This window comes from Cebidichthys violaceus, unplaced genomic scaffold (assembly GCF_023349555.1).
Source record: "Cebidichthys violaceus isolate CVI_PGR_0920_01 unplaced genomic scaffold, fCebVio1.0.p SCAF_3, whole genome shotgun sequence".
Classification (NCBI taxonomy): domain Eukaryota; kingdom Metazoa; phylum Chordata; class Actinopteri; order Perciformes; family Stichaeidae; genus Cebidichthys; species Cebidichthys violaceus.
In genome coordinates, this window is record NW_027176483.1 from 7,595,533 (window position 1) to 7,607,108 (window position 11,576).

General features: G+C 40.6%; 2 protein-coding genes across 2 annotated transcripts; one reads left to right on the top strand and one right to left on the bottom strand.

The window, feature by feature from the left end:
* The first annotated feature begins 376 nt into the window (after positions 1-376).
* nat10 (N-acetyltransferase 10) lies at positions 377-8,463 on the top strand. Its single transcript, XM_068723498.1, has 29 exons — positions 377-482; positions 713-838; positions 960-1,051; positions 1,204-1,375; positions 1,465-1,587; positions 1,667-1,728; positions 1,806-1,920; positions 2,406-2,513; positions 2,648-2,781; positions 2,874-2,967; positions 3,058-3,156; positions 3,251-3,387; positions 3,706-3,830; positions 4,003-4,153; positions 4,661-4,757; positions 4,873-4,989; positions 5,216-5,317; positions 5,407-5,481; positions 5,570-5,686; positions 5,776-5,909; positions 5,996-6,044; positions 6,144-6,240; positions 6,336-6,443; positions 6,527-6,699; positions 6,785-6,904; positions 7,009-7,107; positions 7,210-7,283; positions 7,365-7,445; positions 7,525-8,463. The coding sequence occupies exons 2-29, from the start codon at positions 725-727 to the stop codon at positions 7,667-7,669; spliced, it is 3,114 nt and encodes a 1,037-aa protein (XP_068579599.1). The 5' UTR covers positions 377-482; positions 713-724; the 3' UTR covers positions 7,670-8,463.
* mapda (N6-Methyl-AMP deaminase) lies at positions 8,057-11,051 on the bottom strand. The gene is made up of 10 exons (XM_068723499.1): positions 10,946-11,051; positions 10,680-10,810; positions 10,364-10,424; positions 10,186-10,273; positions 10,007-10,088; positions 9,702-9,828; positions 9,448-9,528; positions 9,235-9,373; positions 9,065-9,165; positions 8,057-8,258 (listed from the first exon to the last, which is right to left on the bottom strand). Exons 1-10 carry the CDS (start codon positions 10,988-10,990, stop codon positions 8,067-8,069), a joined length of 1,047 nt encoding a protein of 348 aa, XP_068579600.1. The 5' UTR covers positions 10,991-11,051; the 3' UTR covers positions 8,057-8,066.
* Between the last annotated feature and the right edge of the window lie 525 nt (positions 11,052-11,576).

Below are 11,576 nucleotides of genomic sequence, written 5' to 3' on the forward strand. Positions count from 1 at the left end.
CATGGTCGATTGGTTCATTGTGTTGCTCTTCGACGAAATGCTGTCAGAAAACGGCACATCGCAATTTTCCGGAACCATGGTTGAAAGTTATGAAATTGTTATATTTGACTACCCCAATCAGTCCAAAACCCCAGAGATAACTTACTTACTATCATACTAAGGAAACTCACAACATTTTAGACATGATTACCGGTTTATTTTATTTTGACACAATTACTTAAATCGATGTATCAAGATAGCTGCAGTTAAAGTCTAATCGTTTCAGTTGTAGAGCATTCCACCTGTCAGACTAAATTCGGGGAACTAGCCGGCGTTTCTCCCGGAAACCGTCGCGCAGATATGACGTTACTCCTGGGGTCCTACATCAACCGTTGTCTCCACGTGAGTGTATCAACAGCGTGATGGCTTGCATGTAAAATTCAGCCCCTTGACTTGTTTGGATTGTATGAAGATTGAACAACAACCAGTTTGTGTGACAGAAGGTAACTGTTTATTAGAAACAAAGTGTTTAATTCTGTTTTTCTTCATCGCGTTGTGGAAAAGTTTGGTTTTCTTGTTGCCTTTAATTCTCCGTTTGTTTTGGCAGCAAGTTAGCTCTAGTCAATCCTTCCTTCCCATTTTATTTTGCAGAACTTCATGGGTGATACTACAACGTTTAATGTCACACTGTATCTCTGATGTTTTCTTCTACATGTTTTCTGACTTCCCTCAGTGGCAGTGAACAATGGCGACAGTCCGGAAGAAGGTGGACAACAGGATTCGTGTCCAGATAGAGAACGGTGTCGCTCTGCACCATCGGACCATCTATGTGGTGGTGGGAGATCGTGGGAGAGATCAGGTAATCCTTCCCTCCCTGTTCTTTTCAGACAAATTTACCAGTTTAAATGAGCTTTCAGTGCATTTTTACTTACGTCTCTTTACATGGGGAATCAAACCTATTAAATCTGTCTCTGATCCAGGTTGTGATTCTGCATCACATGCTGTCTAAAGCAACCGTCAAAGCACGACCGTCTGTACTCTGGTGCTACAAGAAAGACCTGGGATTCAGCAGGTGTGTGTGTGTGTGTGTGTGTGTGTGTGTGTGTGTGTGTGTGTGTGTGTGTGTGTGTGTGTGTGTGTGTCTAAACTCATCTCAAGAGATTTATGTTTGTTGTTGTGTCAAAAGGAAGAAGGGTGTTTGATTTGTCAAAATGTCTGAAACAGCAATCGGAAGAAGCGCATGAGACAGCTGCAGAAGAAGATAAAAACTGGCACTTTGAATCTGAATCAGGATGACCCGTTTGAACTCTTCATCGCCGCAACCAACATCCGATACTGTTACTACAACGAGACGCACAAGATCCTGGGGAACACCTACGGCATGTGTGTCCTGCAGGTGAGTTACGTTAGGACAGATGTTGAGAACCACTGCTGTAGAACAAATGCATTTCACTCATAAACTCTTTTGTTTTTTGTGCCACACAGGACTTTGAAGCCCTCACTCCCAATCTCTTGGCGAGAACCGTTGAGACGGTAGAAGGAGGCGGTATAGTGGTGATTCTGCTCAGGACAATGAACTCTCTCAAGCAGCTTTACACTATGACTATGGTAAGACCGTAACCTGTTCCATCTCCATACGTGTCAAACTCTGCTTAATTTAGGATTAATGTTGGTTGTGTTCATCCAGGACGTACACTCTCGATACCGGACAGAGGCTCATCAGGACGTGGTGGGAAGGTTCAATGAGAGGTAGGTGCTCCTCTGCCTTTCATGGAATATTGGTGCATTTGAAACCAACAGTTTTACAATCATTTTTCTGTCTCTAGATTCATTCTGTCACTTGCATCCTGCAAAAACTGTGTTGTCATCGATGACCAACTCAACGTCCTGCCGATCTCCAGCCACATGGCGAACATCAAGCCTGTCCCCCCGAAGACTCAGGTAATTATATTAGAGCAGAAACTATCAGTTGTTCAGTCAGTTGCTCAACAGAAAATAATCTATTGATTATGTTTAACTCAATTATCAATTAAATATGAAGAACATTTACTATTTACTGTTTCCTTTCTGCTGTTTGCAGAATGTGGATTTTCTGCTTTTCTCTGTTTTATATCATTTTAAAGTAAATATTACTGGGTTTTGGACATTTGGTTGAAGAAAACAAGATATTTAATAAAGTTGTCTTGGGCTCAGGGAAGTTGTTGCAGGAATTTTTCACTTGTCATTTATCGTTGCACCGCTTGTCTGTATGCACAAATGTAGATCCACAACAACAAAAATGTATCTTTAATATTTTGAGGTCTGGACACTTTCAATCACAAAAGTACTTTGTGACTTCTGTTTTGAAAAGTGCTAAATATATGACGTTTGCTTACTTGTTGGCTACATGCTCCTTGATGTCTGACCTGTTGTCTCATCCCCTTCAGGAGGATGGTTTGTCTCCACGGGAACAGGAGCTGAAGGATCTGAAGGAGTCCCTTAAGGACATGCAGCCTGTGGGTGTGTTGGTGGATTGCTGCAGGACCATGGACCAGGTCAGGACCTCTCACTAAAGACATTTACCAAGTCTAACTTTTGATGAATGCACTAAAAGCATTTTCACTAATAGCACTTCACCGACACCTCAGAAGCCGTATGAATAACTTTCGATGCTTGTATTGTCCTCTAGGCTAAAGGAGTGCTGAAGTTCATTGAGGCGACCTCGGAGAAGACTCTGAGGAGCACCGTGGCTCTGACTGCCGCCCGTGGTCGAGGCAAGTCTGCAGCACTGGGGCTGGCTGTGGCTGGAGCTGTGGCTTTTGGGTACAGATTAGTTTTATCTCATTAAAATGATAATTTTTGTCTATAACTTTGTCTTACGTTTTTTGCTAATGATGGCCTGACATTCTTTACAGCTACTCCAACATCTTTGTAACCTCGCCGAGCCCGGACAACCTCCATACCATGTTTGAATTCATCTTCAAAGGCTTTGATGCTCTACAGTATCAGGTAACCTGCCTGAGATGCTGCTCTAGATCAGCGGCAGTACATTCATGGTGTTGGCAATAACCAGTTTATATATATATATTGCATTTGTAGGAGCATCTTGATTATGAGATCATCCAGTCTTTGAATCCAGACTTCAACAAAGCTGTGGTGCGGGTGAACATCTTCAAAGAACACCGACAAACAATTCAGGTAAACAAGACCATACCGCTCTTCTTCGGTTCTTGTTTTTGTTTACAGTAGTTGGTGAAATACTCATATCTCTTCCTGTGCATGCGACCCACAGTACATTCACCCAGGTGATGCAGTGAAGCTGGGCCAGGCTGAACTACTGGTCATTGACGAGGCTGCAGCCATCCCTCTTCCTCTGGTTAAGAAGCTGCTGGGGCCATATCTGGTTTTCATGGCGTCGACCATCAATGGGTCAGTAATGGGGCTGGATGATATGAACATCATCAAATGCAACATTGCTTTGGTCCAAAGAATTGTCACAAATTCATAAAAATATCTGTCACAATTTTCTAAACCCAAGTTAACATATTGAAATTGCTTGTTTTGTTTGAGCAGAAGTCCAAACCCCAAATATATTCAGTTTAGAATACTAAGAAAATAAGAAAATATTCACACTTGAGAAGCTGCAACCAGTGATTATAATGAATCAATTACTGAAATAGTTAATATTTCCGTTGATTCATAAATTGCTTCTTCATTTCAGCTCAAGCTATTTGCGTTTCTCTGCAGGTATGAAGGCACTGGTCGCTCTCTTTCCCTCAAACTGATTCAGCAGTTGAGGCAGCAGAGTGTCGACAGTCAGCAGAGAATGTCAGCAGAGAATAGGACCTCCAACACAGAGAGGCTAGCAGCCGGTAAATATCCCGGTGTTTTTTATTATGTATGTATCTGTGTGACTGTCGTGTTTCTCTGAAAACGGTGGATTGCTCCCTCTGGGTTGGGAGGGAGTTAAAGTATCTCTAGGCAGGAGATGGATGGATGGATGGATGGATGGACTGACTGCTGTTTCTCCGTCTGTGTTCACAGCTCGCTCTCTCCATGAGGTTTCTCTTCACGAGTCTATTCGGTACGCTCCAGGGGACGCAGTTGAGAAGTGGCTGAATGACCTGCTCTGTCTAGACTGTCTGAACATACCCAGGCTCATTTCTGGCTGCCCACTTCCTCAGACGTGTGACCTGTATCCTTCATGCACTTTAAAGGCTTAATGTTAGCCCAGGGTTAGCCCAGGCCTGTCCCACCACATGCACATACAATACTCCAAACAAGCAAAACATATTTGTAGCATACTATGACTTTTTTTTATGACAGGCAATACTGTGGGTTTTTTTAATCTCATGCCACACATTTTGTGTGACATGTAGACAGACTTTACTATGATGTTATTATGACATACTATACAATGACTTTTTATCACATACTAAACTATAGCATTTTTATTACATATTACTTATTATGGCATTTGTATGATACAATACTATGATCTCTTAATGACATGCTATACTATGACATTTTATCACTAATTATACTATGTCTTTATTGTCACATACTATATGATTTATTTGTGATATAATATGGCTTTTTAATACAGGCATTACTTTTTTATTAAATGATTTTTTTATGACACAATGTTTAAAGCAAAACAAGTTTTAGTTTCTTCTGTTTGTCCTTAATCCACACGTTTCAGCTATTATGTGAACAGAGACACGCTCTTCTGTTACCACAAGGCATCGGAGGCTTTCCTGCAGAGGTTGATGGCCCTATACGTGTCATCGCACTATAAGGTGATATTATTAGTTTGTATTCACATAACTTGCTTTTCCTCAAGGAGCACAATGTCCTCGACACAGTGTGAAGTCATTCTTGTGTTTATTCATTCAAATGATTTCCTGGGTCCAGAATTCACCGAATGACCTGCAGATGTTGTCCGATGCTCCGGCCCATCACCTTTTCTGTCTCCTGCCACCGGTTCCTCCCACGCAGAACTCCCTACCTGAGGTCCTCGCTGTGGTGCAGGTAAGACACTCCAGACCCCCCCATGAAACCAGAGTGAAGGCCGTGCCATTCATTTGAAAAGCAACCCTGTGATAAGAGGCAAATTAGTCATTCCTTATTTACTTAAAGCATTCAAAAACAATTCAGCCTCTCCCTCTTTTTTTTTTTTTTTTGTTGCTAGTATCTTATCTTTTCATTTGTCATGTTTATTGACTTGACTCACTAGCTTGTTGTCTCTTTCCCTCAGGTGTGTCTGGAGGGAGAAATATCTCGTCAGTCCATCATAAACAGTCTGTCCAGAGGAAAGAAGGCCTCTGGTGACCTCATTCCCTGGACGGTGTCAGAACAGGTGCCCACTGGTCATGAATCATAAATCACAAAATCGTTACAGCTCACGTTTCTAAACATACATAAAATCCTCTGCTCCTTTCGTTGTAGTTCCAAGACCCAGAGTTTGGCAGCCTCTCTGGAGCCAGAGTTGTGCGAATTGCTGTTAATCCAGACTACCAAGGGGTAAGAGTTTGTCTTTCTCAGGATGTTCACCCACTTTTTAAATAATCAGGATGTACTGTATGTAACTGGTTTTCAACCTGTCCACTAGATGGGCTACGGCTCCAGGGCTCTCCAACTGCTGCAGATGTACTATGAGGGCAAGTTTCCCACCATGGATGAGAGCACTCACTCAAGTCACAATGAGATCACCTCTGTCAGCAGTGAGGTAATACAATTAAATGTGTATGTACAGTAAAAACACAATTTACAGATTGGATTACACTAGACATTGGCCTTGTTGTTGTCTCTTGACAGGCTGTCAGTCTGCTGGAGGAGGTGATCACTCCACGGAAGGAGCTCCCTCCTCTGCTGCTGAAGCTGAGTGAGAGGAGAGCAGAGAGACTGGACTATCTTGGAGTTTCTTTTGGTCTTACTACACAGCTACTCAAGTGAGTTTCCTTTTATTATGGAGAAGGGGTTCGTAATATTTTTGTAGATTTTTTAAATGTCAAAAATGTCTTTTGCAACCTGACAGGTTCTGGAAGAAAGCTGGTTATACTCCAGTCTACTTAAGACAAACCCCTGTGAGTATAAAAAATAAAGTTCTACTATGTTTATGTACATTGTGCTGTTGTCACATGCTGTACTTATTGGTGTGTGTGTGTGTGTGTGGTTGTCTGTAGAATGACCTGACTGGAGAGCACTCTTGTGTGATGCTAAAGGAGCTGAACGCAGATGAAGTCACAGAGCAGAGCCGGTGGCTGTCTGCCTTCTGGAAAGGTGAACTTCCACAACTTTTCCTGCACTGCCTCTGGAGATCTGGTTTGTTTTAAACTTCATTACAGTTTGACCGAACAGTTTTTTGTTTTCTTTAGATTTCCGTCGGCGCTTCCTGTCTCTCCTCTCCTACCAGTTCAGCCGCTTCCATCCGAGCCTGTCACTCAGCATCCTGCAGAACAAGAAGTCCAAGGAGGAGATGAGCAGTAAGACTCTTCTACTAACTAACCCTGATCAGATTTCCTCTGCGTCTTACAGACCCGATCTAACTTCTCTTTGACCGGCACAGTTCTGACTAGCGCTGAGCTGGCATCCCATTTTAGCCCTTACGACCTCAAACGTCTGGAATTGTATTCGAGGAGCATGGTGGACTACCACCTCATCATGGACCTGATCCCCGCAGTCGCTCGCATGTTTTTCCTCAAGCAGCTGGGTGACGTCTCTCTCTCAGCCGCACAGTGTGTAAGTTCCCCCATTGGTTATGTTGATTTGTCATGAATAGCTTTCTTGCGAAGGTTGTTGATTTTCCCTGTTTTTTTTCTTCTAGGCCTTACTGCTGGGTATCGGGTTACAGCACAAATCGGTAGATCAGCTAGAAAAGGAAATTGAACTCCCAATCTCACAGCTCATGGGACTCTTCAACCGCTTGATCCGCAAATTTGTGCAAGTAAGTTCATCTTGAAGTCATAATCAATTGAAAAACAAGATATAAAAGCTGCCTTTAGAACTATTGGAACTACTTTAATACTTTTAATGCGTTTACTATCCTAGGTCTTCACCAGTGTCCAAGAAAAAGCCATTGAAGCGGAGATGACGACCACTAAAGATGTTTCCATGGAGCCGACTGTCAGAAGCCTTACAGATGATCTGGTATGTGCTGAACAATGACTTGTTATAGTCATTTATCAAACAAAAATGCAAAACATTTGCCGTTTTCAACTTCTCATGCGAGAATGAATCTGTTACTAACAGAAAGAAGCAGCTAAGGAGTTTGATGAGAAACACAAGCAGGATGTGGAGAAAGTGAAGGAATTGGACATGGAAGAGTGAGTATGAGGTTGTTTGTTTGACGCATTATGAATTGGCGATGTTTCCTGCAGCTGTAATGATTTCCTTTGAATTTACAGGTACAAGATCCGTGGAGATGATGAGGAATGGGACCAGGTGTTGAAGAAAGCAGGAAACATGGCTGTTGTTAGCATCAAGAGGTATAGTGTTATTTTGGATCTTTGGCAAAAGTGTGTTTGTTGTAAAAACATGTTTGTAATGATATACTCCTCCCAACAGTGACAAGAAGAGGAAGTATGATGAAGGACACACCAAAGCAAACAATGGGGCTCCCGAGCACGGGAAAGTAAAAAGGAAAGAAATGCAACACGGCAAATTCAAGAAGAGCAAAGACAAGCATGGCAAATTTGGAAAGATGGCGTGAATGTAAATACAGCTGCGCTGATAGGACTGTGTGGGGGCTCAAAGCAGAATCAACATGATCTGTAATTTGGAGAGCACCCCAAAGCCTGGATATCTGTTGATAGTGTCTTTTTATTCTTAGCCATTTTTTTTTACATTCTCACCAGGTACATCTGTATTTCTATAGTATGTCATGACAAGTTTGTTGCTTTGATTTGTGTGCAACATTGCACAGACTCTGTATATTAGCAGAAATACCACCACACTTACACTTGTTGTACTAAATAGATATAATTTACTTTCAGTTATTACAAACATTTCCTGCAGTATGTTAAGGGTTTTCTTGTAAAAACATTATAGAAAAGTTTTTCAAACTGAAATTTGAGGTATATGATCGGCTGTAGGTTCCACTGAAAGGGTCACTTGAACACCTGAGGTTTTATAGCAGCCCACTTCTGTTTGAGCTGCTGTTTCATGGTGTCGGGTGCAAAGATACAGTCTATAGCCTGCTGGGAGAGATTCCATACGTCTTCACGACTGAGCCCAAATGTGGAAGCTGCCAGCTGATATTCTCGAGACAAGTCTGTACTGAAGACTCCCTTATCATCAGTCTGTAATGTGACAAAGAATAAGTCATTATTCATGGTTAACGTCAACCATTAAGTGCCATGTCAGTCATTCAAACTGTCACAAAATTCTTGTGTAGTATGCCATTCATACTAAGTAAGTCATATTATAGTATGTCGAAAAGCCAGAAAATGTCAAAGTATAGTATGTCATGTAAGAGTTTGTCAAAAATAAAGCTATAAGAAGTCATAGTATAGTATGCCATAAATTTGGTCATAAAAATCCATAGTACAGTATGTCAAAAAAGTCATGAAGTCCTAGTATGTTATGAATAAAGCCATTAAAATTCATATTTTTTGTTGAAAACAAAGAAAAAAGTCATAGTATAGTATGCTGAAAAAAATATTAAGAACTTCATAAAAGTCATAGTACAGTATTTCAAAAATAGTTATAAAAAGCCACAGTGTAGTATGTCAAAGAGGTCATATTATACTATTTTATAATTAAAGTCATAAAAAAAAAATCAGTTTAGCATGCCAAAAATAAAGTCATAAAAAGCCGTATTTTATCATGTCAAGAAATGGTATATGTCATAAAAAGTCATAGAATATTATAAAATAAAAAATTCATGGTATATGTCATATAAATGTAATTAAAAAAGTTATAGTATAATTTGTCGTAAAAAAAAGTCATAGTACAATATAAAGTCATAACAGAGCCATGGTAGGTAGATTAAGCCATAAAAAGCATAGTATTGCTATCACATCTTTAGATTTTTCGGTGAACAACGTTTTATACATATTCAAAGTAACAAATCACAGACTGTGAGGTGTAATGGAAGGAAACTTACACAAATGATACTTGGATGTCCCATCTGGTACCAGTACTTGAAATGATGTTTGGAATAACACGGTACAGTTTGTCCTTTAACGTTTGATGTCAGGCAAAGCTCTACAAGAAGAAAGACCTTGTCAACTTACTGCGCACAAACAGACAATAATAATTTCATCTCACTCGTACCCAGCGGTATGTTGTTTGTCACCACTTTGTCAACAAGACTTTGAGATCCTCCCACTTCAGAATGCAAGAAGGTGCCGTGACCGATCCTGTCTGGAGGAAGATTCAACAGCAAATCTGACTCCTCCAGCTGTGATGGTACCTGCAACAGTTAGTGTTGTAATGTCAGATCACAGTTAATGTGACTACACATACTGAATAACATTAAGGTCATACTTCTGAGAGGTGCAGCGACAACTTCAGTCCACAGTTCTTGGCCCTCTGCAGAGCTGGAAGTAGATCTTTGCCATGGCCAACCTTAAGATGAAAATTACGATAAGATCCAAGTCTTTGTGTTTGTTGTATCAGTTTATCTTAAACACACTAAAAAGCACTTGAGCTCCACTATACTGGGATAAGTCACAGCTACTACCATAGTGTTTGGTTTTTTTTAACTCGGATGATGCATATATTGTGCAATATTGGCTGACCGTTGGATCTCCACTGAGGTCAAGTCCCACCACCAAACCGTCAGTCGACAGCATGAACTCCTCAGCCAGCTTCACGGTCTCCATCGCAACTTCAGCCCCATTCCTGCGGTCAATTGCCACCAAAAACCTTCGAGACAAATGGGCACATTTAAAATTGTCACTCGAACACTATGCAGTATTTTGGTGGTTTTATCACCGGTGAATGATGGTGGAGGGAGTGTGTCAAACACTGCCACATCTCTCCACACACCCGGAGATACATTTCTGGACTTGTAGCAAATTTAAATAAAACAGGCTTTGCCTACCTGACATCAATGTCCACTCCCTCACTTTTACACTGTTTGATAGCCTTGATGACAGTTTCAACATATCTCTTTTTTGTCAATCCTATAGGAAAAACACAATACAACTTGTAAGCCTAATCATTTGATAAAACAATCCCGACAGTAAACCACTTCATCAAAATATAAGTTGACATCTTTACCTGTGTTTTGCTCCTCCCTTGGTGTACTCCTCAGCTCTAAATATTTGACACCATCAGCCGCAAACTCCCTGATAACATCTGTAGCCACCTGGAAAAAAAAAAAAGACCCTCTTCCTATTTTTGCCAAAAAAACCCAGCAAAAGCCGATTTTATTTTGAACAAAACAGCCAAAACTCACCATCAGGATGTCCTCCTCCGAGTCCACCAGCTGATGAATGACTTTGAAGACCTGAAAACACCTGCGGACACGCGCCATGTTGTTATAACGTTTAACAAAGAGCCTCTTCCCATTGTCAGTTCACTATTGTCAGCATGAACACACTTTAATTGTTTACCACTGTATACAAAGAAACACATATACGTTAATGCCATCTGTATTGTTTCTATATCACTTTTATATTTTTTTTAAACCATATGATGTAACGACAAATTACACCAATTGATGGATTCATCAATAACACTCGTATTACACTTTAGATTTAAGTTATACTCACTCCTCCAGTGTCCTCCGCTGGCCTTTACCGATAGCAGTCATGCCGTGCTCGATATTGAGATGCGGTTTTCGGCTGATGAGTTTCTCGATGGTGTGGAAGCTGACGGAGCCGTTGAGGTGAGCGTGAAGCTCCTGGTGACAGTTAAAAACGCTGACGTTAGCATGTGGCTAGCTACAAATGTTAACTAAAATACATATTACCGTCTTTAAACTCCTCCTCCGACTCCCTTCTCTTCCCAAAGATGTAACAATACATTTGTGACTTACCACTTTTGGCAGCTCCCGATAAAAAACATCCGCTTCATTATCCATCACTAAATTGAACAAAGCCTGCGGTAATCCGTGAGCTCTGAGCAGTTGTCCCTGCCAACTAGCCTCTGTTTTCAGTCTACATTTTCCTGTTGCACCACAGAGTGCAGCACAGAAATAAGCCCCCTGCTTTGCAGGTGATTCCCTTCGTCAAGGTTCCGCTTATGTTTATTTACGTTTTTTATTCTTTATTAAACAAAATAACACAATATGGATTCAGTGTACAGGGGATAGTACACAAATATAACAATAACAAGAGAGCCAGGCATATATCACACTTTACAATATAGTAAATATAATAGTGTAAAACGTACTGAAGTCAAATTAGAAAGTAGTTTTACATGTGGCTCAGCTGAGCAACATCCTTCAGGAAAACAAGATAAAATATAATAATAGTTTGTGTTTATGTTCTTTTAAATTTCTGCATGTAGCCACACTTCCTTAACCTTATTCATGATTAGGTATTTGTGAAGAAGTCTTCAGACCTAATAGTAGTATCTTTAATTCAACAGGATGAAGGACAATGACTCTTATTTTTTCTTATATTTCTTTTGTGTAGCAAAATTTCAAAAAAATTAAAAACCGTAAG

Coding starts and splice junctions, on each gene's coding strand:
- nat10 (XM_068723498.1), top strand. CDS start 725: ATGGCGACAGTCCGGAAGAAGGTGGACAACAGGATTCGTGTCCAGATA. Junction 1,052..1,203: donor AAAGACCTGGGATTCAGCAG/GTGTGTGTGTGT, acceptor TGTCTGAAACAG/CAATCGGAAGAAGCGCATGA. Junction 1,376..1,464: donor ACGGCATGTGTGTCCTGCAG/GTGAGTTACGTT, acceptor TGTGCCACACAG/GACTTTGAAGCCCTCACTCC.
- mapda (XM_068723499.1), bottom strand. CDS start 10,990: ATGGATAATGAAGCGGATGTTTTTTATCGGGAGCTGCCAAAAGTG. Junction 9,529..9,701: donor ACCTCAGTGGAGATCCAACG/GTCAGCCAATAT, acceptor TTTCATCTTAAG/GTTGGCCATGGCAAAGATCT. Junction 9,166..9,234: donor GACAAACAACATACCGCTGG/GTACGAGTGAGA, acceptor TTCTTCTTGTAG/AGCTTTGCCTGACATCAAAC.